At 41.8% G+C, this 27,330-nt stretch overlaps 1 protein-coding gene across 1 annotated transcript in view; it reads left to right on the top strand.

Moving 5' to 3' along the window:
- The first annotated feature begins 263 nt into the window (after positions 1-263).
- Positions 264-27,330, top strand: part of Znf704 (zinc finger protein 704) — a 207,893-nt gene continuing 180,826 nt past the window's right edge. The window contains exon 1 of the mRNA XM_004842009.4: positions 264-871. Within this exon, the coding sequence (XP_004842066.1) occupies positions 401-871 (471 nt within the window). The 5' untranslated portion in view covers positions 264-400. The remainder of the gene's footprint in view (positions 872-27,330) is intronic.

The raw sequence follows: 27,330 nt of genomic DNA, 5'->3' as shown, positions 1-27,330 counted from the left end.
GGCCGCGGTGGAAAAGACGCCACACAAACAGCTCGCGCCCAGGGTCGGCGGCGGTAGGCCCGGAGCGCGCGGGCGGGCGCAGCGGCCCGGGAGAGGCGCGCGCCGGCCGGGCCGCATGGAGCGCAGCGCGGCCCGCGGCTCCGGGGCTGAGGAGGAGGCGGCGGAGGAGGCGGCAGCGCGCCGCTCGCTCACACCCACCCCTGCCCGCGGCCGCCGCGCCGCCCCGCCGTAGCCCCCGGCCGCCGGCGTCCCCGCGGGCCGGTCCAGCGAAGGCGGCGCCCGCTCTCCGCAGCCAGTGGCAGCGCGCGGCCCGGGAGGCGGCCCCTGCAGCCCGCGGCCGGGCGGAGGAGGAGGAAGAGGAGGCGCGAACTCCCGGCCCGCGCCGCGGCCCGCGTCCGGCATGCAGGCGCGGCGTCTGGCCAAGCGCTCCAGCCTGGGCGGCCGCCGCGGGGGCGCCGCGCTGCAGCCGGTCGGGCCCGCGCCCGCCAGGGAAGCCGCGCTACTGCCCGCCCTCCCGGCTCCCGGCCCGGCCCCGGAGAGCTGGAGGCCGCCGCTGCCCCCGCCGCGCGGCGCGGGCTCCGGCTCCTCTCGGGCCGCGGGGGCCGCCGCCTCGTCGCCCGTTCTGCTGCTGCTGGGCGAGGAGGACGAGGACGAGGAAAGCGCGGGCCGGCGGCGCCGGGGGCTCGGGCGCGTGGAGGAGAAGCCCCGAGGGGGCGCGGAGGAGGAGGATGAAGACGAGGACGACGAGGACGAGGAGGTGGTCGTCGAGGTGGTGGACGGCGACGATGATGAGGAGGATGGTGAGGAGCGTCTGGTGGCCCTCAGACCCGGCCGCTCGCTCCCCAAGGGCCCGGCCCGGGGCGCGCTGAAGGTGCGTGCGGGGCGCAGTGGCTCGGGGACCGCAGCCCGGCCGGGAGGGGTGTGTCAGGCAGCGGCGCGGGAACTGTGGATCTGCGCGCGCCCGGGCCGCCTGTCCCGGCTCCTGCGGCCGGTCGCCTGGTCGCCTGGTCGCCTCGGGGGCGCGCGGGAGGAGGACGCTTCTCCCCGGCGGGTGGGGGACTGGGGCGCGGGACGAGGCCGGAGCCGCTTTGCGCCCGGTGGGGACCGGCGAGGTGGGTGTGGGGAGCCTGAGCTTTTTATTCTCCCGTCAGGAGGCCAGAGTGCCTGTGTAGCAAGCAGCTTTTCTTGTGTCAGTCTTGCAACCCTCTCCTCCACCCGGGAACAATCGTGGATGAGTTTCCACCACAGACACTCGGGAGGGAACCCATAAACCCAGTGCGGCAAAATCCAAGCCCTCCGTCTCCTCGTGCATTTGGCCAGCAGCTTTTGGAATTGCCCCTTCGCCCTCCCGTGTTTAAACTCGACACGTTTAACATTTTGGTGGGTTTGTTTTCCCACTTTCAAAATTGCAAATGAGGAAAAAGAAAATCGGAAAGGGGGTGGGGAGGGTGGCGTTTAAAATGGGTGTGAGTTTCAGCAGAGAATTCTAGCGAAGTCCCTTGTGCGCGGAAGCATGGAGAGATCTTTCCGTTTGTGTATCTTCAGGAGATAAGGGGTTTATTATTACACAACTGACTGGCTGGACTTTCAGGCATGTGATTGGACAAAGCAAACCACGTTGAGGTTCGTGTTCCGTGTATGTTGCTAAGAAGTTTTGAGGGCAGCAAGTGGTGAGCAGTGAAGGGAGTGATTTTTCTTGAGAGTGGTTCTTAAAATCAGCTGAGTAACTATTAAGAGTTTTCAGGAGGTATTGGTATTTCAGAAGGAAAAAAAATCTTCAATCGGTGAGCTTAACAGACTATTTAAAAAAGTCTTTTAGAGCTCACCATCCCTTCACCCTAAAGTCAGCTGCTCAAAGCTTGAAATTGTATTTCTAAAGAAATGTTAAACATTAGCAATTAGAATAGCCCCAGAGTGGAGAAGGGCACAACTCTCTTTCCTGGGAGTGAGAAATTTTCAGCCAAGAGTCACTGGGCATGATAGTTTTTGACAGCTGCTTGTTGGAATCCAAACTGTGACCACACTCATTACCGTGGTCTGCTGAAAAGCCTGCATTGTATGGCCACAGGATATAGCTGGGTTTGAGTTAAGCCACATGGTCTCAGTGACGCTGAGTAACAAGAGTAGTGACTCTGTGGTCTTTGTCCAGACATAGTGAAAATGTGTCTTGTGAGTTGAATAGTGATTGCACACTTTGTGATAGAAAAGTTAATACAGTAATAATTTATGCTCTGTGATTGAAGCATACCCAGTGTAAGGAGAAAAGTCAACTCTAAAAACAGAATAACTAGGGTGTGATAATTCACATTATCAAAAAAGATTTTTCACATTTCCGAATAAATTTCTTTTGAATTCTTTCAAATTTATAACACATTGCTTTGGTCATGTTTCAAAAATTTATATATTGGACATATTGAGGTATTATAGATTTATCTTTTACTGCTTTAAAGATGTGCATTTGAAAAGACTTTCTAATGGAATACAAGTAATTGTTATTATAATGCATATAAGGATGTCAGCATCCTAGTTGGGTGTAGTAGCACTTGCCTGAGAGGCTTGAAGACCAATAGATGCAAGTTTGAGCACAGCCTGGGCTACATAGTGAGACCCTGTGTAAAGAAAACAACAAAAAACAATCCAACCCCAAAACAACACCCACATATGTGTTCATTTAGTCAACAAGTATAAATTGAGCACCCACTATGTATACCAGCTGCTATTCTAGAACAGAGTAGGGAACACCTTCCTGTTACTTCCATCTAGAAAGAGGTATCATAGCAACAATGAAATATATAAATAAGTAAATTAATAAGCAAGCATGGTACTTAAGATTGTTATGCCTGCTGTGAGGGAAATAAGGATATGTTAGAGTCTAGGAGAAAAAAACAGAAAGCTATTATTAGGGGCTACCTCTCTTAGGAAGGGACCTTTGATCTGAGATCTAAGACACTTTGCTTAAAGAGAGAGCTTTTCAGACTCGGAGAATGGCAGTCTTGAGGAGAGAAAGATGGCTGTGGCTGGGACTGAGCAGGGATGAGAGATGTCTGAGACAGGCTGCGGCCAGCAGCCTAGCAAAGGTGAGCCCTTTTAAGGTAGAGTGTGAAGTCTGTGGAAAGTTTGAAGCACTGCAGTAAATGCATGCCAGGTGGTTTGCATTTTTCAGAAGACGATGCTATGTGAATAGGGAACAGCAGTGAAAGCAGAGAGACCAAGCAGGAGGCTAAGGGCCCCTGAGAGGTGACAGCTGCTTGAAGTTAGGGGTGGGGGCCGAACCAATTCGGGATCCATTGTGAGAATCCACCTGCGGAAATGTGTTGCTGGGCTAGGTGAGGAGCATGAAGGAAAGGGAGGAATCCGGGACGAGGCCCTGACAGAAATGTTGGTAACATGTGCCAGTTTCTGGGATTGAAAAACCGGGAGAGTGGAGGTCGGGTGTTCTCACACATTAAGTGTGAGATGATGATTAGAACATCAAGTGGAAGCTGTAGTTAGGCCAGTGGTTGTAGGATGTGGATGAGGAGGAGGTTAGGGCTGGAGAGGAATTTGAGAGTTAGCATGCAAATGCCAGTTAAAGCCCAAGCACTGTGAAGGGCTTGCATTGGGCCCACAGCTGAGAGCCTTGTTCCAGTTTGGGTCCCGAATAAGAAGCCAGTGAAGGTGGTTGAGACGCAACATCCAAATAGAAAATACGAAGTCCAGTAAGCCAAGTAGCTCCAGGCAGTGGGGAGTAATGAACTATGTTGGATACTGCTGAGATACTGAATAAGAAAGAAGAGGCAGGGGCTTGTTCATTTGGTTGAGATAAAATGTTATCCTTGGCAGAAGAAGCTTGCGATGTGACTGGAGTGGGCCAGCAGTGAAGGTGAAGTGAGGATGCAGGGGCACTTAGGAAAACTTCTTTTGACAAGTTTCCTGGGAAAGCAGCACAGAGAGAAAAGAAGTCTCTAAAGAGCCTATGAAGCAGCTTGGTTTTTAAAGGTGGGATGCAGTAGACTCTATAGTGTAGTGACTAGAGAATGATAGAAATTATCTGGAAGAGGGCAAATGCCCCCCCATCTGTCTGTCTGTCTGTCTCTCTCCACGCTGTGGCCTCAAACTCATGATCCTTGTGCCTCAGCCTCCTGAGTGCTGGGATTGCTGGGGTCCACTACCACAACTGACAAGTGTATTAGTTTCCTACTGCTGTGTAATAAATTGCCATACACTTTTTGTCTTATAATAGTTCCTGCAGTGTCTGTGAGTTAGGAGTCTGGTCTTAACTGGGTGTGCTGCTACAAGTCTCACGAGGCTGCAGTCCAAAGATTACGTGGGGTGGAGGCCTGGCCAGGAAGAATTCACTTTCAAGCTTACTCAAGTTATGGGGAGAATTAATTCCCCTGCATGTGTAGGACTGAGGTTGCCGCTTCTTATTGGCTGTTACCTGGAGGCTGCCCTCAGCTTCTAGGATTCCTGCCCCCACCACCCTCACTTCCTGCAGTTCTGTGTCATGCAAGTATCCTCAGCACGGTCTCTCACTTCAGGCAGCAAGGAGGTAAGAATCTTGGTGTCTGCTGGCAAGATTGAATCTCCCATAATGCAGTGGCATTTGGGGTAGAATGCATGATCTTTGGCATACTCTATTAGTTAGCAGCGAGTATTGGGTTCCACTCACACTTAAGATGAGGGATTGATTATACAAGGGCCCGAGCACCCAGCGGGCAGTATCATTGAGGGTCCCCTTAGAGAGGAACCAAAGGTACAGAGAGAAGAGGGGTAACTGTAGGAGGATGGTCCTTGGAAACCATAGGGAAGGGACCGAAACCCAGAAAAGGGTTGGCCTTTGGACCCTTCTTTCATTGAGAGAAGGTGGGAAAAGTGAGTCCAGATGTGGGTATGTTTCCTATTTGGGGTGACAGTACTGGGCCAATGGCCTCTGTTTTTCCTATGCTGGAGAAGGAAGGGAGCTGAAGATGAGGGAAAGTTGAAGGAAGAGCTGGAGGCATGAAGTAGTGTGTGGGGAGTAGGAACGCAGTCTAGGGAGATGAAATAGGGCTGCCAGCCAGTATCATGGACCTGTCCAAGGTTTATAGTTCTGCATTTACAGTGCAAGTAATCTATCTGGATGTATATTTTCCCAATTTAATTCTCTTGTCTCATACATAGAATAGGAGTTGTTAAAACAATCTCAGCTAACATTTATTGGGTGCTTATTATGGCCAGTACAAGTTGCAAGTGTGTAGTACTATTTCAGTTTCATTATGTATCAACGGATAACCATAATATATACATCAGGCATTGTTATCAGCATACACATGGGTGGCCATGAGTGTGTTTGTGTGTGTTACTGGATATTGAACTCAAAACATTCACACTGAGCTACATCCCCAGCCCTTGTTATTTTCTGAGTCAGGGTCTTACTAGGTCACTAAGTTACCCAGTCTGAGCTCAAACTAGCTCCACCTGCCTCAGCCTCCCAGAGTGATGGGACTATAGGTGTGCACCATCACACCTAGCTTATCAGCCTCATTTTACAGAAGGGCTAAGCCACTTAAACATGTACAGCTATAAGGTGCAGAGCAGGGATTGGAGCCTTGGTTAGTCTTTGGAGCGGAGCTGGCACCTTATGCAGGAGGAGAGGTTGCCTCTTGTAGAGAAAACAGCTGGTTTCAGCAGTATGGGGTTTCACCAGGTGGGTGAACAATGGAAAGAAAGAGGCAGATGCATTGCTGAGGGAATTGTCAAGGATCTGACTATGAAATAGATGATGGGATCTAAGAACAGTGAGGACAGGAGGCAGTTGGTAAGGAATGGTGAAAATTCATGGGCCAGTGGACTAGAGGAAGCAAAGGATAAACCAAGTAAAATAAAATATAGGAATGAAATCCATGAAAATAGAATTCCAAAGTAATGTTAAAACAAATATTTGCAGAATACATATGAGACAGGAACTGTACTAAATAATTTAGGTAAATAAGGATCTTCTGAAAATTTCTGATTTGAGAGTCAATATGGCTCCAGTCTGTAAAGGAGACTACTGACTTAGAAGTGAAATATCATACCCCACAAGTGGGAAGCATAGGTTTGCATCCATAGCCTGGACTTTTGATCACAGGATTGGAACCTTCCTATAAGTATTTGGGATTTCACATGCCCATTATTGCCAGCAGTTGAGGAACTAAAGGAATTGATGCAACTAAGTATCTGAGATGTAGTGGTTGATCACTATAGTGGACACGTATTTAAGCAGTTAAGTGAAACAAGAAGAGAGACTTTGTATTACATGATTTTCAATTTCTGATGAAAGGAAGCTTATACTTTTTGTCTCCCTTGGTACCATTTCTGTGTACACACACTTCCCTCCCCACATACCCCCAACTAACCTTCTAGACCTTTGTGTAAAACATACTAAGTAGCACAGTAAACAATATCCTCAAATAGATTTTAATGAAAAACAAGGACATTGTCAAATATAGGAAGGATTCAACAATAAGTTGCTATTTAATGAAGACAAACAAAAGGGGGCTAAGATAACAGGACCCAGGACTGTGCTCTTCAATATTGGGTGAACAGCGTAGGGATCAGAACTCAAGCATCCAGAGAGATTGATAATTTGTTGGTATAATAAATTTAGGGAAAACCTGGGCACAAAAAATTGCCAAAGGTTCTAGTAGGATTTCCTCTGCTGGGCTGGGCATGTAGCTCAGTAACAGGAGTGCTTGGCTGGCATGCATGAGGCCCTAGGCTCAACCCCATTGAAGATTTCGTCTATTGAAAAAGCCTTTTAAATAAGATAACATATACTGCCTGTCAGGGTTAAAACTTTTAGTGCTTAATAAATATTAATTGAGGGCCGGGGATTTATCTCAGTGGTTCTGGTGCCTACCTCACAAGCACAAGGTCCCGAGTTTGATCCGCGGTACCAAAAACAAACTAACAAATAAATATTAATTGATCAAAATCTGCTTTCTAAATGCCAGGCCTTTGGAGGTGGTGAACACATCCATTAGATTATCTCTTGAATCTCAGAGGAGTGTAAGGAGGCTTCAGCAGGGACACTGCATTCCAGTTTGTTAACAAGTATGTGTCACAAATGGTCCACACTGGCTGTGCAAAAGGCACATGTATGAGATACCAGACAGAGTTGTCATTCATTGACTTGTAGATTGCCACAGTTGGGAGGCACCCAGATTATCTAGTAATCCAATACCCTCATTTGACTGCTGGGAGCCCTGAGACTATACCAGATGCAATGTCTTGTCCAGTTAGGGCTGCTAACAAGCTAGTTGGGGCCAGGATTAGTGTTCTGGTCTGCCAGTCCCAAGTTATCATCTTCCTAGCTGGCTAGACTCTTACACCCAGAAGAATTGTGGATAGAAACTCAATTCTCTGAAGCATTGTACCACTCACTTCTTATCAACTTCTCTTTCCAGAATACTTGTCCTTAAGTACCTCAGGTAAAGGCTGCCTTATATGTGGCTATGGTATGACAGGCAGGACCCCTGGGAATTCTGCCTGGACTTGTCCTCCCTGTAAGGTTTCCAAGGGACACAGATACTTAACAAATGGGGAAAGAGCTCTGCTTCTTTGTGAACCAAGAACCCATAGTCCCTCCTGTGGGGCTCTGGGTAAACTTGCCTTGAAGACATAATTAACAGTCAGCCATGAACTGAAGTCGTTTCTCTATCGTCAAGATTTTACTGCTAATTTTAACACAAGCATTTGTGAAGGGAAGAGGAAAAAACAGAAAGTCAAGATTTATTCTCAATCAGTTTACCCCTTGATTCATAGTGAGCCAGAACCAGAATGACCCACTGCCCTGTGTCCTGTGTATACGTAATCTTTTAAAGATTGGGGATACTATCACTAGTAACTACATCTCAGTCTGATTAATGTGTTCTACCCAGAAGGGTCTTGCAAGGAAAAGGAATAGGAGCATTTTCTTCTCTACTGCAGAGAACAAGCATCACAACTTGTGAATGTAACAATCAGTCACGTCACTATGAATTGATGTTTGCAAATCAAAGAAACCTGTTTTTAGTTTCCCTGTGCAATTTCATCTTCAGATAAATGCGTGATTTCCATTAGACTTTCTAAAATGTTTGAGAACACTTGAAAAGTCCCTTAACCAATTTCTAGCTTGGCCAAATCTGTGTTATTGAAATAAGGATGATTTTCTTTGGGTTTGCTCTCCACATTTCTATTCATTCCCTCAGGAGATGTTCATTAAAGACCCCTTTTTACTGGATTTCTGATGCACACGTGAGAAACAATAGTTCATAAAGGCCAACTTCAGTTCCCACAGAGCCCATCTAATACTCTGCCAGATCGTCTGTGGAAAGGTTTGGAGTCCTTTGTCCTCTTTATCCCTAATAAGATTATGATGTTCTTCAATGCTGAGATTCCACTTCACTCCAGAAAGAATGGCTGCTATCATGAAATCAACCAATAACAAATGCTGGTGGGGCTGTGGGGAAAGAGGAACCCTTCTCCATTGCTGGTGGGAGTGTAGACTGGTGCAACCACTGTGGAAATCAGTATGGAGATACCTCAAAGAACTGGGACTGGAAGTCCCATTTGACCCCGCTATGCCACTGCTGGGTATCTTCCCCAAAGAATTAAAAGAATCATACCACAGTGGTATATGTGCGCCCATGTTCATAGCTGCACACTTTGTAATCGCTAAAACTTGGAAACAGCCCAAATGCCCATCAACTGGAGACTGGATAAAGAAAATGTGGTTTTTTTTATAAAATGGAGTACTACTCAGCCATCAAAAATGAGAAATTAGAGACATTTATAGCTAAGTGGATGCACATTGAGGCGATACTCTTAAGTGAAATAAATAGGAGACACATGAATAAATACTGAATAGTTTCTCTGGGGTGAGCAACTGAAAGTGTAAATAAGGACTAAATGTATAGTAGGTAATGTGAAATAGGAAGAAAAGGGGCAAAGGGGAAGGAAGTGGGAGGGCTAGGGGAAAGGATAGAAGGGAATGGGATTAATATGAGAAAATGGAAAAATAAGACCAAAATCTTTGTAAATAGGGAGGAATGGAGGGGTTGAAGGGAGGGCTGGGCAAGGGTGAAAAATAAGAACCAAGAGAGACTATGTAAAGGTGCAAATTTCCAATGATGAATGTCATTATATTGTATACCTAAAATGTACCATTGATTAGAATGAATAATCGATAATGCAAAATAGGAAGAAAAGATCCAAAGGGGTAGGGGTAGTGGGAGGGGCAGGGGAAAGGAAAGAAGGGAAAGGAAAAATGATGAGAAATGGAAAAAATGGAAATAAAGGCTTTGTAAATAGGGAAGGGTGGAGGGCGTGAAGGGAGAGCTAGGAATGGGAAAAAAATAAGAACCAAGATGCATTATGCAAAGGTACAATTCCCAATGAGAAATGTAATTGTGTTGTATACCTACAATGTACCAATAAAAGAATTTAATAAAAAGATTATGATGTTCTTTCCAGGAAACTTCTGGACTACTGCAATATGGGATGTAATTTTGATATATACCTTAAAACAAGTGCAGCCAAACTATTTAAAAAAAATTATGTGGCCTGGTCAGGAGGTAATTCTTAGATGGCCAGAAAGGATAACTTTAAAATCACTGAATTTGGCACGTGACCTTGGTTATTCCTGTTTACTGGATGAAATGGAACAGAATATAACTCTGAAATGTGTGGTAGTGGAATTAACCTGATTAAATGTTTGGGGTGCAGAGAAAGTGCTGCTGTGAATTGCCCATGAGGGCTGACTTAGAGAGCTGACTTTTAGAGCACTGTGTCCATGAGTTGCCTGAATGTTACCAGGGACACACTTGCTGTCCTTATGTTCTTGTCACAGTAGAAGGTAAAACGAAAGTCACATCTCCCTGACTGAGACTAATTGGGTGGGTAGGCAAAAATAAGTGAATGTCAAAATGTTCCAACATTGTAAATCAGTTTTTCTCAAAAGCTGTGTATCTTGAAATATCATGTGATAAAATCTGCAGTCAGGGTAATTGTAGCCCATTAGAAAACATGCTTGAGTCAAAGCAGGGGACCCTTCCAGGTATTTCCCACCTCACTGACCCTTCTGTGAATCAAGAAGTGGTGTAGCACAGGCTATGGGTTCTAATTCTGGCTTTTTCACCTGCTCACTGTGTAGTCTTACCAAGATACATAATGTCTCTGTACTTCACTGTTATCATTTCGACAAATGAAATAATGTTATTCCATCATTGGGAATCATTACTGAATATGCCCAGAGAATTCCTGAGATTAGACATGGATGGCAGTTTATTTCCTTTATGGTTTTGGAACGGATTCATTTGTAAAATTTTGTTCAAAGATCCAATTATTTTAGCTGTCACCACCTCCTCCCTTTTTCATGCTCCCAAGGAATTTCAGAGAGTTGCTTCCTGAAGTGGTTCCATTCATCTGAACTCTGTGGTGTCCCAGTGTAATATGTGCTGAGCTTGGATCTTCCCTTTCAGCTCAGCAAGCTTTTTGGGAAGAGGACAGAGACATTCTGTCCCTTATGTTCATCACTCTGTTCAGGTGTATAGCTCTTGTATTGGAGGAAACCTGCCTACTATCCGGAAAGGTTGGAAAAGGCTTCCCACACACAGTGAATGGGTCCTGCTGAAAGCTGCTGTGGGAATGAAGTGATGCCACCTTCTACCTCTAACTTGGAAGTGACCAAGAATCTTTAGGGCATAGGTTAGCTCTTCCCACCTTTGTCTGCATAGGTGTTTTCATCTTGGGCTTACGTGTGGTAAAGGTATTGTTCTTTGTCTTTGGGTAGATAGGATAGGTAGCCCAAAGTGTACTCCTGAGTTCTTGTATCTGCTTGCTTCTACTGTTAGGTCCAGAGGGTGAGAAAGAGCTCGGTGGCAAATCAACTTTGGGAAATACCAGTTAAAAATAGAAATGTAGATTTTTTTTTTAAGGTTATAAAATTTTTCAGACACAGAGAAAAGTGGGAGAGTAATATAAAGCCCACATACCTATAGAGAAGTTACTGATTATATATGCAAAGGGTGAGTAGAGGTTGTGGTGTTTACATATTTATTGGGCTGGAGGGCTTTCCCCCCTTTTTTCCAGAGCATCTTTCCTTTTGAGAAACACTGGCTTAGAACTCCTTTTCTCAGTGGGAAAGTTGTGGTTAAGGATCTCAGAGCTTGAGATAAGTAACTGAAACTGCATTATGAAAAAAATAACTATGTAGGAGGTGAAGTGGGAGGATCACTTGAGCCCAAGAGGTTGAGACCAGCCTGAGCAATAGAGAGGAGATCCTGTCTCAAAACAAACAAAAATTGTCAAGCAAATTTTGCAAGCATAGAGAAGGGTTAAAGTTTTGTTAGTGGATCATACAACTTTTGAAATATTTTTCTTCATAAAGCTGATAAGTTCTTCAGTCTCGAGTTTCTTAAAAATGGAATATTTCATGTGGTAAATTTTCACTTGTGTAACTGTGAACCGCATTCTCGTGTGTGAAACTGGAAACCTGGTAGAGACTGCTACTTTTCAACTAATCAGGCTCCACCATGGGGCTGGTGGGCTAGTTAGGGAGTGTGAGAAGTGTGAGCATAACAGAATTAAAAAGCGCCAGGGGAACTGAAAATCACAAGGTGTCTATACCCAGGAAAGTATATTTATTAATTTGTTTTTCATATTCTAAAAGAAAAATGGTTGAAAATACCAGGATAGTCTAAATGAAATGAATACTGAAATTTACTGCCCGGCTGGACTGACAGTTTGACTATTAAAAATAAAGGAGCTGAGTGCTTGTGACCACCAAATGCCCTATGTAAGGACTCTTGGTTGGGTTTTGTTCACTATTTCTTTCCATGTTCCCTCACATTTAATGCATTATAATTTATAGAAGGACCCATAGTTACCTCACTTGACCCTCTCTATATGGGAGGTGGACATCATTATCTTCATTTCATAGATGTAGGAAAAAAAGCCTCAGATGAAAGGGGCAGTGTCTGTGGAAAGAAATGTATGCGAGGTAGTTTTCTATCAAATGACATAGATGTTTGTCTATGAAAACAGAAAACAGTTGGGACTAACAGATTTAAAAAATAATTGGAATTGGTACCTAAGCAACAATGGAGATTTAAGGAGAGAGGAGACTTTATTTTGGAGTACATTATAAATTAAAACAATGTGAAATAGTTTTTATAGGTTCTCATAAATGCTTTCCTGTAGCTTGCACATGCTTGGAAGTTGGCTGCAAGCACTTACTGAAAACCAGACTTCACTAGTTTCTATTAATTTGAGTTAGGATCCAAAATTTAAAGAACAATTTCTTTCAATTCAAGTTTTGAAAAATGTTTCCAATTAGCAGCTTTACATACTTCTGACTCAAAACTATCTAGTAAAATTCTAGAAAAATAATGGAAATATTAGAATAGGGATCTTAGAACTTATGCATGAAAGCTATTTGAAATAACATGTCTTGTTTCATCATGTATTAGTTGTAGTAAAAATTCTCAGAGAAAAAGGGGGAAATGGACACGCAAGCCCGTGTAAATCCTGCATCTTAGGGTGGGGAGAGGTGGTGGCTAGGAGAGGAACAGCCACTTGAAGGTTTGAAATGACCCAAAGAAGGACTAATAGAGAGCAGGGGGTTCTTTGCTTTTTTCATTATTTGTGTGCCCGGTGGGTGTTAAGAGGTTCTGAAAAATGTGCTTTCAGTGTCTGTGGGGTGACAGCAATCTCTTCAGCTCTTTTTCTTATTCTAAAAGAGATCACTATTCAAATAGGTCTTTCCACATCCTGTGTTGTGTCTGTCTTTGTGGTAAAATTGTGATGTCTAGAAGACCTTGGTCCGGTGCAGTGGCAAGTTGATAGTTTGTTTTGTTGTGGTGGTTTTCCGTTTCATTCAGTTGTGTGGATATTTCACTGAGCAGGTACTCAGTGAGCTCCTACTCCAACAGCTCTACGACACAAGAGAGAACCAGCATTGGGAAGGGTTCCCGCTCGAGTTCTAAAGGGGAGACATTAAACTTCGTAGGTGGTTGCGGGTCACCGAGGTGGGAGGTGTGTAGGAAGCAGAGATGCCATTTGGAAAGGGGAATCAAAGTGGCTCACACCTGTAATCCTAGCACTCAGGAGGCTGAGGCAGGAAGGTCACTGTGAGTTCGAGGCCAGCCTAGGCTACATAATCTGAACTTACGCAGAGACACCCTGTCTCAAAAAGAAGAGTTCTGTCTTAACTACATCAAGTTAGGCTTCCAGATGAGATGTCAAGTAAGGTGGAGTTCAGTGGAGAAGGTAGAGCTGAAGACAACTTCAGAAGCCATAGGCTCCCAATGATCTATGAAGAGATGGGATTAGGTGAGGAACCCTAGAGAGACAGCGTCCAGAGAGAAGGGAAGATGGCCAGCTCTGGGATTCTTCACATGTAATGCTCCTTCTGTGCGACCGTTTCTCAACAGCATCATGGTGATGCAATTCACATATCATACAACTGCCTCTTTCAAAGCATTCAGTAGTTGTACAGCCATCAGCACAACCTACCACTGGAACATTTTGTTGCCTCTAAAAGAAACAGAGTACCTAGCAGCAATCACCACTCCATACTCATTGGGTGCTGTCGTACCATGTTACTTTCAGTGTCAGTCTTCATTCATTGTGTTTTTTCAGGGAGAAAAGATAGGAGAGGGAAGAGGCCTAATGTGTTAGAAAGTGTTAGTCAGTGTAAGGGAAAGGAAGAATCCAGTACAGCAAGATCAGCCAAGGGGTAAGGATGGTGTCACCACAGCCCTCGGAGTTCATCTCCTGAAGTTCAGAAAAAAGGGAAAAGGAATCAGGAAGGACACAGACAAATCTGGGATACTGGAGATTGAAACCAGGGCCTTCACCCTGAGCCACATGTCCAGCCTTTCTTTATTTTTTGAGACAGGCTTTTGCTAAATCACTAAGTTGCTCAGGCTGGGCTCAAACTTGTGATCCTTGTGCCTCAGCCTCCCAGAGTGCTTGGATTCTAGGTTGCACTTATTCCCTATTTTGAACAAGATCTTTCCTGAAAACGGGACTCCTATACTGGCCTTAGCCAAAAGAAGACACATACGTATTTAACTGTTGGTATGACTCTAAATCCTAATGACATCTGCAAAAATCTGAATAAATTAGGAACTTTCTGCTAGAGATAGTGCTTGAAATCCACTCTGTACTACATTCATATCAAACATTTGTACTGCTAGTTTTGTATGCACCAAATCTGTGTACTGTCCTCAAAACATAGAATACAGATAAGTGGGGGGCCAGTGAGGAAAGGGGCTTCTGTATAGAAACCTGAAATGATTAAGAAGGAAAGAAAAGTGTCCACTGATTCAAAAAACTGAAAACAAAATAAGGGAAGGAGTATGATGAGAGGGTGGGTGAAGACCCCGCCTGAGGAGAGAGTATGCAGGCTTCTGCTTCAGTTCCTTTACTGTGTACAGAAACTTTCCACAAAACTTGTTTGGCTACTTTTACTTTAATGCAAAAAGAAGTTTGTAAATAATAAATACTCTAAAACAACAGGAGAAAGGCCAACATAGTATGTTTACACAGATTATGTAACAGTCTCTAAACCAGCAAGCTGTGAAGTTTCACAAAGCTCATGTAAATCCAGAAGCCACAAGGGGCATGAGATGGGGAAGCCAGGATCAGGATCAGACGAAGCACCCAGTGTGTCTCGCCCGGTTTCAACACTCAGACAGTGGTCAGCAAGGTAGGGCTCACTGACTGTCAGTAAAATCCTCCCTTCTCCATTAGCTACCTGGACACAGGCCCTGCCACCCCAAGGAGCTCTTGTTTAGAATCGCATCTGTACACCAAGCAGAAGTAGTTTTGAAAGAGTGAGGATTCAAAGGTTTGCTTCAAACATATGTCCAAAGCAGAATGCGTGAATACAGAAATTTTGTTCTTAAAATCTTGTTTACTCAGCACAACCTTGAAAGTTTTACACAAACCAGCATGTGCATGTGCACACGTGGGTCCTCCTCCACCTTATGTGCAGTTTAGGCTTAGCATGACCCAAAGAAGGATGGTGCTTGTGTGGAAAGTAAGCCAGTATCTCACAATTAAAGGTTGGATCAGGAATCTTGTGTGTGTGTGTGTGTGTGTGTGTGTGTGTGTGTGAGAGAGAGAGAGAGAGAGAGAGAGAGAGAGAGAGAGAGAGAGAGAGAGAATACAAATAGTATTCTCCTTTTTCTTCAATGATCCTTTCACCAACCATGACCTCTTTTAACTTTTTTTTTTTTTTTTTTTTTTCACTTTCCTGGTCAGGCTCTTTTTTTTTTTGGTACCAGGGGTCGAAATCAGGACCTTGCACTTGCAATGCAGGCGGCGGAAACACTGAGCTAAATTCCTGGCCCCAGGATCATTTTTAATAATCCAGTCATAGAGGTACAGTCAGAGTTTTTCTGTGGGGCAAAAGTATTCCTGTGTGTAGACACAGACGTGCTGCTGGCTTATCCCTGGGATTGCTCATGTAGCTAAAAACACAGTGTAGGAATGAGAGCCTCTCAGATTAATGTATTGAAAAATACAAAGTGAAAATATTAAGAAAAAAAAAAGTATGTGACAAATGTTTTTCATACATAGTGCTGTTGCTATCTTGGTAAAAGCATCATGTAGTATAAAGCTGTGTCTGAGGGAGCAGAGAAATCCCAGTGGGCCAAAATGGTGTAGAGGTGACCCCTAGAGGTAGCAGGCCTGCAGCTGTCACCCCTACTCCCCTGTCCTGCTATCACAATTCTTTCCTGAAGGTAGTTCCTAGAACTCTGTACCCGTGGTGGGTCATGGTGGAGACAGGACAAGGAAAACCCCTGACCTACTTCTGATAGGTTTCCTTTTGCACAAAGCCTTTTGAGCCTGTCACTGTGGTCTCATGTTTTATCTTTTTACTGCAACATAGGAAATATAACCCTCTTCAAAAGGAGACCCGACCTGGCGTGGTGGTGTGCACCGATAGTCCCAGTTTCTCAGGAGGCTGAGCCAGGAGGGCTGCCTGAGCCTAGGAAAACAGCTCTCCTGAACAGGCCACTTTATTTTCTGAGAACCTTAAACCCATGGTCAGAGATCAAGACTTATGAAATAGAGAATCAGCTTACCAAGAAGACATAAATCCTGAATATTTATGCACTGAATACAGAGTTTCAAAATAGTTGAAACAAAAGTCCAAAGAACCAAAGAGTTCTTCACAAATTGATTTATAGATTTGAAAATTCCAATCAAAATTTCAAATTTTTTGTAGAAATTGACAAGCTAATCTGAAATGTGTTTAGAAATGAAAATAACAATAATAGTTGAAATAGCTGTGAAAAATAAGAACAGAATTTGAGGACTTAGTCTACTGGATATCTGGACTTATACTAAAGTAACGATAATTCGGTTAGTGTGAAGCTGGTGCTACAAAATAAGTAGATTCACACAACAAAATACAGGGCCCCAAATAAACTCATAGAAATGATTCAACAGACACCAAAGAAATTCTGTAAAATGTTTTCAACAACAGTCCTAGAAAGACCATTTGTGTGGAGGGGAGAAAACCTTCAGCTGCACCTACTTTGCACTATACACACCAGTTATTTTAAAATGGATCATAGATATATATGTAAAAGCTAAAATGTACAAAGCTTTTTTAAGAAAGCAGAGAAGAATGCCTGCAGTCTCAGGGTAGGTGAAGATATTTTACACAAGAACCAGGTAATGGTAATTACAAAAGGAAAAGACTGATAAATTAGATGTTACCAAAAACTTTTGCTCAAAAATACAGTTGACACAAGGACAAGGTCCCAAGTTCGATCCCCAGAACCAAAAAAAAGCCGGGGGATTTAGCTCAGTGGTTCTGCCACCTGCCTCAAAAATACAGTTGAGAAAAGGGATTATATAAATTATATTAGGTTAAACAAATGTCTTCTACTATCACTGTTCTCTGGGAATATCAAAGTTTTGTATTCGTTTAGTGCTTTCTTTGTACTAGCCACTTGCTGAGTGCAGAAAATATGTTCTTGAACAAGAGAGTCTTGGTACTCCTGGAACATTCAACTTATTGGAAGAAATAGTGAAACAACTAATCATAATAGGAAATGATAACTGCAAGGATAGTGAAAGTGTAGGACACATATAGTTTTCAGTTTGCAAATGTGGAAGCCTGGCAGTGGTTAATAATTTGCTAACTTGCAAAGCCAGTCCCAGCTCAAATTTTCTGACTTCCTGCTTTCCTTTTTTTGTTTCTGTAGCTCCAAGCAAAGGGGCAGGCATTTTAAACTTAAGCTCAGTGGTGAGGATCAGGTAGGACATTTACGTTCTGACATTAGTTTATTATGAAGAGAAATAGAACTGTTGCTATTTAAAAAATTCTATTTTAATGTTGCTGTCTTACAGTCCTTATTTGAAAGTTTTTCAGTGATACCAATGTCAGACAGGTTTCTCTGATTATGTTTTCTTGCTGAGCAGAGCCCAGTGAGTTGAGAACCTGCTTAGGCAGTCCTAATCTTTGCTTTGCCAAGTATTTTTTAGTGTCTCTTTTTAAGTGGTTGGTAAAGTTCATAGGAAGGCACTAGGGAGTAGTAGCAGAGAAAAATTTAGGATATAGAGCATATGACTAAGAAGAGAAGCTGTACTTTTTAGTGTAAACATGTAATGGAAAATGAATGCCTTTGTTGTTTTTACTCTTGGACTCATGTCAGTAAAACATTGATCATGTTTTGTGTTTTTACAGTGCTCTGGCATCATTTCATGTATAGTATCTCATGTAGTTCCTATAACTCCTACAGTTATTATTATTTCAAGTTAATAATGGGACAGCCATGGCCACAGAGGTTAAATGACTAGTTGGAGATGACTTACCAAATGGCATTTTTTTTTTTTTTTTTGGTACCGGGGATCAAACTTGGGACCTTGCGCTTGTGAGGCAGGCAGTGGCACCACTGAGCTAAGTCCCCAGCTCCACCAAATGGATACTTTAAAAAGTATCCTCTTTCTAAATTTTTCGCTTTTAAAAATCTCATTTGCTGTGAATTTATAGATTTTCATGTCAGTATCTCCCATTATGACTCCTTGCTTAGTCTTCTGTTTATCCAGGGCAAACTGGTGTTTGATGTTTCCCAGTCACTTCCAGACTGCCATCATTTTCTACCTTTCTCCTAGAAAACACCCATTGAGTCTCATTTTCTCCACAATTATTATGGCACCAGTTTTTATGGAGGAGGGTGTTTGTTAAATGTTTAAAAGAATAGAAAAGGGAGAGCAGGCATGTCATTTTACCATTTGATAATTTTTCTCTGTCGTTTTTCTTCTCTATATTTCTTCTATTATCAAGACCTATTTATATTTTCCACAATGTTTTTTTCTTCCCCAATAATTGCTCTCTTGATTCCTCTAGTTTCTTCATTGCTTCCTTTTTGCCTCCATTCCCTCCTTATTTAAGCCTGTTTTCTACAGAACTATTAAATAATCTTGGGTTTTATGTAACCTTTTCTTATTATAGAAGCAATGCTTGTAGAACATGTTAATGTCTTGGTAAGAAAAAAGAAGAAACTAATAAGCATCTGGAATTTCACTAATCTTTCATAGATTCCTGCAGTGCATCTTTGTATCCTTCTAGACCACAAGAGTGATGTCACTTAAAGGGAGACAGCTTGCTGCAAATTCTATACTAAGTGACCTACCTTAATACAGAGAATGCAAACTAATAATCCTTGAATAGCTAGGGTAGATGTCAAAATACAGTTTATATCTTGTTTAATGGAGATCAAAAAGCATTTATTTGATGCTACAGTGTGTAGAACACTGTACTATACACTTTGGGGGAATCAAAAGGTAGAAATGATTGTCTTAATGGATAGCTCTCAATCCAATGAGAAAAATCAGTGCATTATTTACCCTTACTTAGGATTCAGTCAAGCCCAGATTGTGTGGTTTTGTGTTTTCTTTGCCTACAAATTAAAGTTGGGAATCAGCAGAATAAAGTACATACCTCTGCTAACAATGAATGCCTTAAGAGTTGCAAGCATGAAACTGATGTTGATGGACAAAGTGGAATATGCATATATTTTTTAATTGTATAAGTATGCATATAAAATAAGAAATTATACTTTGGGCCCATTTAATATGGTGCAAGTAACTTCTGAGAGCATATCACTCAGTCACAGTTTAGTAACATTTCTACCAGAATGACCCTGTGCCATCAAGAAGAGCTTATTGTGCTGCATACAGAGGTAAATGTATTAGCAGCTAATACATTTTAGAAAACTCACAACACACATTGTTAATAAGTCAAAAGGAGTAAAAACTTCTTTTATTAATGATTAATGTGATTGTGCACACTAATGTGGATGGAATTGTTGCACTATTATTTCTACCCTAAGTATGACAGTATGGAAGCACACTCCTAAATGATTTCATTTGTTTCCAAGAATTATCTTAGGCTTCTTGTCAGGAAAGGGCCATTTGTCTCCTCCTACCCTTTGCTTCTTAAAGGCCCAAGAAATGGTAATCTAGACAGTGTATCCAAAGCACCTTGGACCTTCAACCTAGAGTGCGTTTTTTAAGAGATTCCTGCTTGCTGAGGACACTGGATTCCTTTCTTAGCTGTTGCTGTCTCAGCGGGACTGCCCTTTAGATTCACCCACCAGAAACGTGAGTCCTGCTGCTTCTTGGCTACTAATGTACAGGATCCTGAATGAGCATGGGTTTTGTGTTTTTTTTTTTCAGGCCTTCCTCTGGAGAAGAGAAGCCCATGCCTGGGTGAAATGGAAAAAAACAGAAAAAGTAGTTCTAGACTTTGTTGTTAGCTTTTTTGGTTTTTTCCTAGCCCAAAGGAATAGGCTTGGTCTTGTTTTGCAAAAACAAAATAGCTCAGTCCAGCTGGCTGATAGCTGGGCTCTGTCAGTAATCACACCTGCTCTACACATAACCTGCTGTAATGTTGGGTGCTTTCCCGTGGTCCCCACCTAAGATGTCCTGGTCAAGTAGGGGAGGCAAATGTGGATGGCAGGTATTTGCAGTCGGGCTTCACAAGTTCTGTAGTAGTGAGTTCAAAAGTGTCCTGGGAACACAGGAAAGGGAAGGTTAACTACACAGGGAATCCAGGGAGGCTTTGGAGTAAGTGATGTTAGAACTAAGTTGCAAGCTAAAAAAAATAAGAAGATTGTAAAGTAGAGAATGAGGTGAATGGCACTCTAGGTAAAAAGCAAAACAAAACAAAAAAACGGCATACGGAGAGTGCAGAGACCAAGGAACACGCAAGGGTATGGGGAGGATGGGGATGGTAGAGGTGGAGGCAGCCAGTAGCCTTGCTGCCTTTGGCAGTGGCAGGCTATGCAGGGTTGGGCATCATACTAAGATTTATTGCAGGTTTGTAGGAAAGTTTATCTGGGGAAGGGATTAAGTGCTTTCTATCCTATGTGTGTATTATAAATGATTTTGAAGTGGAGTTCATACAAATAAGCGATGGAAAAATCATGATGATCTACTTATTCTGAAAAACATAAACAAAGTTATGTTTCGGTGTTAGTGAAAGATAATGCATAATAAAAAGACAAATTTCTGGTAAATTTAATATCATACTATGCATGCAACATAAGCAAATAATGGGACTATGATTTAAAAAGAAAGCCATAATATAAAATTGGAAATGAATTTCTATCCAGTACATCTAGGAAAAGCAAATATAAATAAAAGTACAAAACTAGCAACATTATAATAAATTTGTGTAAAATCCTTATAAAAGTTACCATTGCCCGTGAATGCAATAAGATATCTCAGAAAAATCTGTTACAAAACATAACGAAAGAAACTTAACAGAATCCCAAGGTTATACACATGGTACAGTAAAACCAAATACTTTATTGGGAGCAACAGAAAAGTTGAATTCTAAAAGGAAAAAAAGACTGTCATAAAAGTTTTAATCTTCATTCTCAGACCTTAAAAATCCATCATCTTCAGAGTCGGGTAAACAGAGCCTGAAAATCTACCCTCCTTGCCAGAATCCAAATGAGGTTCTGTATAATGGGAATTCACTGCCGGGCAAATCAAAGCAGCCCCTTAGGTAGAACATGGCTTTCTGGTCCTTTTATGGTGTGTAGTGACCAAATTATACTGTTAAACTTGATTCGGTATTATCCCAATGCCTTTGTCACCCCTGAGCCACAGAAGATGAAAGTACTAACTTTAGAGTTCAAAGGAAATATGTAAATTCCCCCTCAGATGGGTGAGATTTGTTGTATGCGGCTCATTTCTGTGAAGAAAAGGACCCGTATTTCCGGCAGTGTTTTGTATCGCTGAGCTTGGCATAGGGAGGGTTGGGGAAGGCAGCATGATAGTGTCTGGTGACAGTTAGCTGTGTCAGGTTTACATCACTGTGACGAATGCCTGGCATAATTGGCTTAGAAAGAGAAAAGGCTTATTTGGGCGCACGGTTTTTGTTTCAGTCTGAGGTTCTTGGCCTCATTGCTTGTGCACTCGTGGTGGAGCAACACCTACCTCATGGAGGGAGATATGGAGAAGCAAAACCACTCTCCTCATGGCCAGGACCGAAGGGGCAGAAGAGGAAGGGGTTAGGGCCCCACCGTCTCCTTTGAAGGGACACCTTCAGTAACTGGGAGACTCCCACCAAGCTCCAGCTAGCACAGTTTACCATCAAGCTGGGGACCAAGTCTTGACCACATGAGCCTTTGGGAGCCAGTCTGTGCATAAACCATCCATCTCTCTTGGCAGCCGCCCTTCTATCCATGTCGTGGGATCCTCAGCATAGACAATATCTGGGTTTAAGTATCTGCAGCTGAGCAAGAGCTTCCTTTCTTCTGGGTCATTCTATATAAATGAGGTCAGTGGCCTTGGATTTGCTCAGATAAAGTGTGTCAAACACAAGTCCGTGCCTTTTCTCTCTGAGTTTTTAGTAAATTTAAGATAGAAACTTATTTAAACTTAGTACTTATTCCCTTAGTGTTATTCTATGTATATTCATCTAAGTTTTTAGCTGCTTGAAAATATCTTTATTTTTAAAACCTCTCAGTAGGAGTGGAACAGTAGTGATTTTTAAAATTATTTGGTTTAAGGATTATAGTACAGTGGAAAATAAATTCAGAGGCCTGAGATTTATTTTTGATCAGTTTTTTTACTAATTTTGTAATTGAACAGATTACTTGTTCCTTTATTTATTCACTTGTACAAATGAAGATAATTATATCAGATGTCTTTTAACACTTCAAAAGATGGCTCCCTCACCTGTAATTTTCAGAAATAATTCAGAGAGATCCCCATGTATTCTTCACCAAGTTTCTTCCAATGGTAACATGGTAACATCTTGCTTAACTAGAATACAATATCACAACCAGGAAATTCATACTGATACAATCCATTGATTTAGCCAGATTTCACATTTTACATGAAACTGTGTGTGTGTGTGTGTGTGTGTGTGTGTGCATCCACCCACTGTTGTCAGATTTGCAGATTATAGAACCACCGCAGCGTATCAATACAGAGCAGCTCCTACAGTGATCCCTCATGTTGCCTTTTAATTTCCATAGCCACTTCCTTCCCACCTCACCATTCCTCAGCCCTGACAATCCCTAATTTGTTCTCCATTTCTATCATTTTGTTATTTTGAGAATACCATATACATGGAATACAAGAGCGTGTAGCGTTTAAAGATGCTTTTCTTTCATGCAACATAATTTCTTTGAGAGTCTTCCAAGTTGCTGTGTGTACCAAGAAAAGTTCATTCATCTTTATTACTGAGTAGTATTCCATGGCATGAATATACCACAGTTTGTTTAACCTTTCACTCACCACAGGACATTTGGATTGTTTCCTGTTTGGGAATATTATGAATAAAGCTGCTCTGAACATTCATGTATACATCTTTATGTGAACTTAAGTTTGTATTTTTTTTTAATAAACACCCAAGAGGACAGTTCTTGACAAGTCTTATGGGAAGTGCATGTTTAGTTTTAGAAGTAACTACGTAGTTAGTTCAGTAGTAATGGTATCTCTTATACTCACACCAGCAGGGTATTTTTATTTAATTTTTGTAGAAGGCGTGAGGTTTGAGTTGATGTTCGTGTTTTCTGTCTGTGGATGTCCAGTGCTTCGACACCATTGTTAAATAGCTCCCTCTCCCCTGGTGAAATGGCTTCCAACCTTTGACAGAAATCATTTGGATGTATTTGTGTGGGTCTATTTTTGGGTCCTTTTCCTTTGACCTGAGTGCCTTCAAGCACACTGACCTGAGTATAGTAGCTGTATACTAAGCTTTAATATAGCTACAGGTACTCAGCTCACTTTATTCTTTTTTATCACAACTGTTCCAGTTCTTCTAGGTCCTGTGCCATTGCACATATGTTTTAGAGTAAGTATGTCTGTGTCCACAGAAACCTTGGTGGGCTTTTGATAGAAATTGCGTTAAAGCTATAGATAAGTTTGGGGAGAATTTACCTATTCGCTATATTAAATCTTCTGATCCATTACCAGAATATATATCTCCATTTATTTATGTCTTCCTTGATTTCTTTCATTGGTGTTTTGTTTTGTAATTTTCGGGATACAGGTCCTGTGTATGTTTTTGCTAGATTTGTAGCTAAGTGTTTATTTTACTTGATGTGATTGGATGTGGTATTGTGTCTTAAATTTTCATTTCCATGGGTTCATTGGGTAGAAACAAGACTTTTTTGGGGCACGCTGCTCTTGTATTTTACAACCTTGCTGAGCTAGTATCTTTAGGAATCCTTTAGGAGTCTGCAATCCTAAAAGGATATTGACCAATTTTTTTTTATCCCCAGTGAAGTTGAATTGAGTATAATTGGGGTTAAGTTTTTCTGGAGGTTTAGTTCAACCTCAAGGAGAGTTTGTTAATCCAAACCCTGACCACTGCAACAGTGTGCCTAGAAAATCTCTCTCCTTGAGTTCTGACAAGGGTAAAATTCACTGCCCAACTTGGATTTTTTTATTTAGCTTCACATGGAAGAATAATGCTTTACTTTAGATTCTATAGTGTCCCAGCAAACCCGTCAGATTTTCTGATTCATTTTTAAATGAACTGGTAACAGTATTCTTAAAATAGAAGAATTAAGATGTGTGTGTGTGTGTGTGTGTGTGTGTGTGTGTGTAAAACTGAGTAAGTCTGGGATAGCTTCTAGTTTATATGCTCTAAGATAAAATGTCAATTATATTTTAAAGTCTCTGCTTAGGAAATGAACAATTGCTGTTAGAAACTACATGCAAGATTCACTGAAAAGCACCTGCTAAAAAAATCAGAGAAGAGTGTGCAAGTCATTCATCCCTGAGCGAGTACATGAGTGATAGCAGTATGGCCTTGCATTACCTAGGTGGAGATGTAAATCTCTGCACAACCAAGAATGATTTAGTCACGCAGTGTTCCCTGATAAGAATCCAAGACAGTGGGCTGGGATGTAGCTGAGTGAGGAACTATTTGCCTTGCATGGGTGAAATCCTAGGTTCGAGTTGCAGACCACCCACCCTAGGATTCAAAGATAGTTGCATGATCTGTCCTTCAAAATCTTGGACAAGGTATATAAAACTCATTAGTAAAGAAAGTAAAAATCCATTCTTTTTAAGTATTACTATGGTAAAAGTTAAATATGTCAAATAGTTTTTGATCTAGCAGAGGTTATGGGCCTATCCATTTTACTTTAACAATTTTTTATTTTTATTTTTTCTTTGGAGTAACGGGAGTTAAACTGGGGACCTTGTACTTACAAGGCAGGCAGCGAAACCACTGAGCTAAATCCCCGGCCCAACAATTTTTATTAATATCTTCCAAACTACATACTTCCCTGCCCACTGAGGATAATGAACATGGTAACTTAGGAGCCCCATATTCTCAGTTATGTTTTTATATGGACACTTTCATAAAATTCTAAGCCATTGACACTTGAATAAAATCACTCAAATTTGCTGTAATTTTATGTTTTCCCCCCTCCCTTCATGTTTTTTGTGTGTTTTTCTGTTTTGGAATATTGGGACCTACCTTTTCTTTGAAAATTTACTTTATTAGCATGGTTCATGGAGCTCAGGATAGCTCCTAACTATTTTACTGGCTGTAAACTCCACAGTCTTTAAGACAGTTACTCCATCAATGCTGAAAGACCTTCCAGATTCTTGGCAGTGGGCATAGAAGGTTATGTGTAGACAGGTGGAATATTTCTGCTCTTGGAAGAGTACTACAGAGCCGTGGAGCATGCTTACCTAAACCAGGCAAACTGTGAGAGAACAGTGAAAAGCACAAGTCAGATCAGCACGACATTTAATCAGATTCTGAAACTTCCTAAATGTAGCCAAACCCTTCCTTATCAGCAAGGTCAGCTTCCAGTGTGAGGAAATAGAAGTGCAAGTGCAGGAAATGGTCTGCACCAGCCTTGGCATTGAAATGGACCGACCCCTTCGTGTTCGTATGAACCTCTGTGAATCAGAATCTGCAGTAGTGGGGAGTGGCAGCCTGGGTACTATAGAGCTTTATATTATTAAATAATGAGTGCTGTTCTATGTGTATTTGTGTTTTGTTCTACGTGTTTTTGATGGTCTTGTATGAGAGGCTAAAAAAAAAATTTTTTTTTTGGTATCAGGGATTGAAGTCAGGACCTTGCACTTGCCAGGCAGGCATGGCGCCACTGAGCTAAATGCCCAGCCCAAGGGGCTAAAAATTTGTAGGGGAGCAGAAATATATAATGAGCAGAAGAGACTAGATCCTCTATAACATCTGTTCAGAGCTCTTCATGGTAACCACGTCAGGTGCTCACACTTAATTGAAATAAAAATCAAGAAATATCCCAGCAGGGTATTTGCTCATTTTTAAAACTAAAACTTTTGATTGCCCCCACATAAAATGTTAATAGTGTATGTAGTTTGGAGATAGTTTTTAAAATTTAAAAACTCCAAGATGAATTTAAAATGAGAAAAATAGCTTTTGCTTCCTGTCTTAAATCTACAAATCCCTTACATCTAAAGTGGGTTGGTAAATCCAGTGCTCTGCCCTTGTCTAGTTGGGAAGTGCTATAGATGAATGTTTGTGTCCCCCCAGAATTCATACCTTGCAACCTAATCTCCAAAGATATCAGAAGGTAGGGTCTTTGAGAGAGAATTTGGACATGAGCATGGAGCCTTTATGAATGGTATCAGTGCCCTCATAGAGGAGACTTAAGAGCTTTCCCTGGCCACTTCCACCTTGTGAGGACACAGCTAGAGAATGGCTATCTCTGAACAGAAAGCTAGCTTCCATCAGACAGAATCTGCCAGTGGCTTAATCATAGACTTAAGATCCTAGAGCTGTAAGAAACACATTTCTGTTGTTTATAAGCCCTCCAGTCTACGATACTCTGTTATAGCAGAAGATAACTTCCTTAGAGTTGCTTTCTCATTTGCCCCCTGTATTTATGACACACATACCTGTCACTGTTACCTTTGTGCCTACAATACATAGTAAAAATATTTGTTGAATGAATGACTACTTTTCAAGCAAACACTCTCTTCAAAGGTCTACTAAAATATCTTTATTCCTTATTATCCCTGGGAAAAAGGAGACTGGTGTATGTGTGGGTTGGAATAAATATTCAAGCTTTAGAATTTTTATCTGCTTTGAAATCTTTTATACAACTTCTTTTATAAAGAGTTCCTTGAAAATGATCTTTAAATAAGAAAATTAAGAGGTGTTTTAGCTGGGAATTAATGTATTAACATATACTGAAAAGTTGTGTGCTGTACAGAAATACAGAAGGTGTTTATATAGTGTCTATCACTTGTCTGCTGATTTCCTGGAAGAACGTACATGTTTCTGACTATAAACAACTTATTTGCCTTTTGAAACTAGAGTAAATTTTGGCTTATGCATATTTTACCTTCTTTTGGTAGAATATCCTTCACATAGCTAACACATGAACAAAAACCTTCAACTCATTAAAAACTGAATTGTGACCTTTGATCATAAACACATATTAATCATTTGCTTTGTGTAGGTTCTTGTAATAAGTACTATAGTACTTGGCTGCTAGCCAAGTCTCCTTTCTCATACTGGGGCTATCAGAGCCACATGGTTGTGTTTGTAAGGATAATGCTTGTGTAAGAAGTCTGTAAAACTACTTATAAAATCCACCTCCAACCAATTCTGTTTTTGAAAGTACTAAATTAAGTGGTACCATGCTGAAGTACAATGTGAATTTGTTTTCTGGTGCTATAACAGAGTCTCACAGACCGGGTAATTTATAATGGAAAAAGTTCATTTTTTACAGTTCTGAAAGGTGAGGAGTACAAAATTGAGGGGCCACATCTGATGAGAGCCTTCTTGCTAGATCATAATATGGCAGAGGGTATCTATACAAAGAAGGAGGGGCACGTGCATAAAGG

The sequence above is a fragment of the Heterocephalus glaber genome, unplaced genomic scaffold (assembly GCF_053883595.1).
Source record: "Heterocephalus glaber isolate CG9 unplaced genomic scaffold, H.glaber_assembly_v1.0 deba00001553, whole genome shotgun sequence".
Classification (NCBI taxonomy): domain Eukaryota; kingdom Metazoa; phylum Chordata; class Mammalia; order Rodentia; family Bathyergidae; genus Heterocephalus; species Heterocephalus glaber.
Note: the sequence above shows the minus strand (reverse complement) of the source record. Positions and strands in the feature narration are given on the sequence as shown.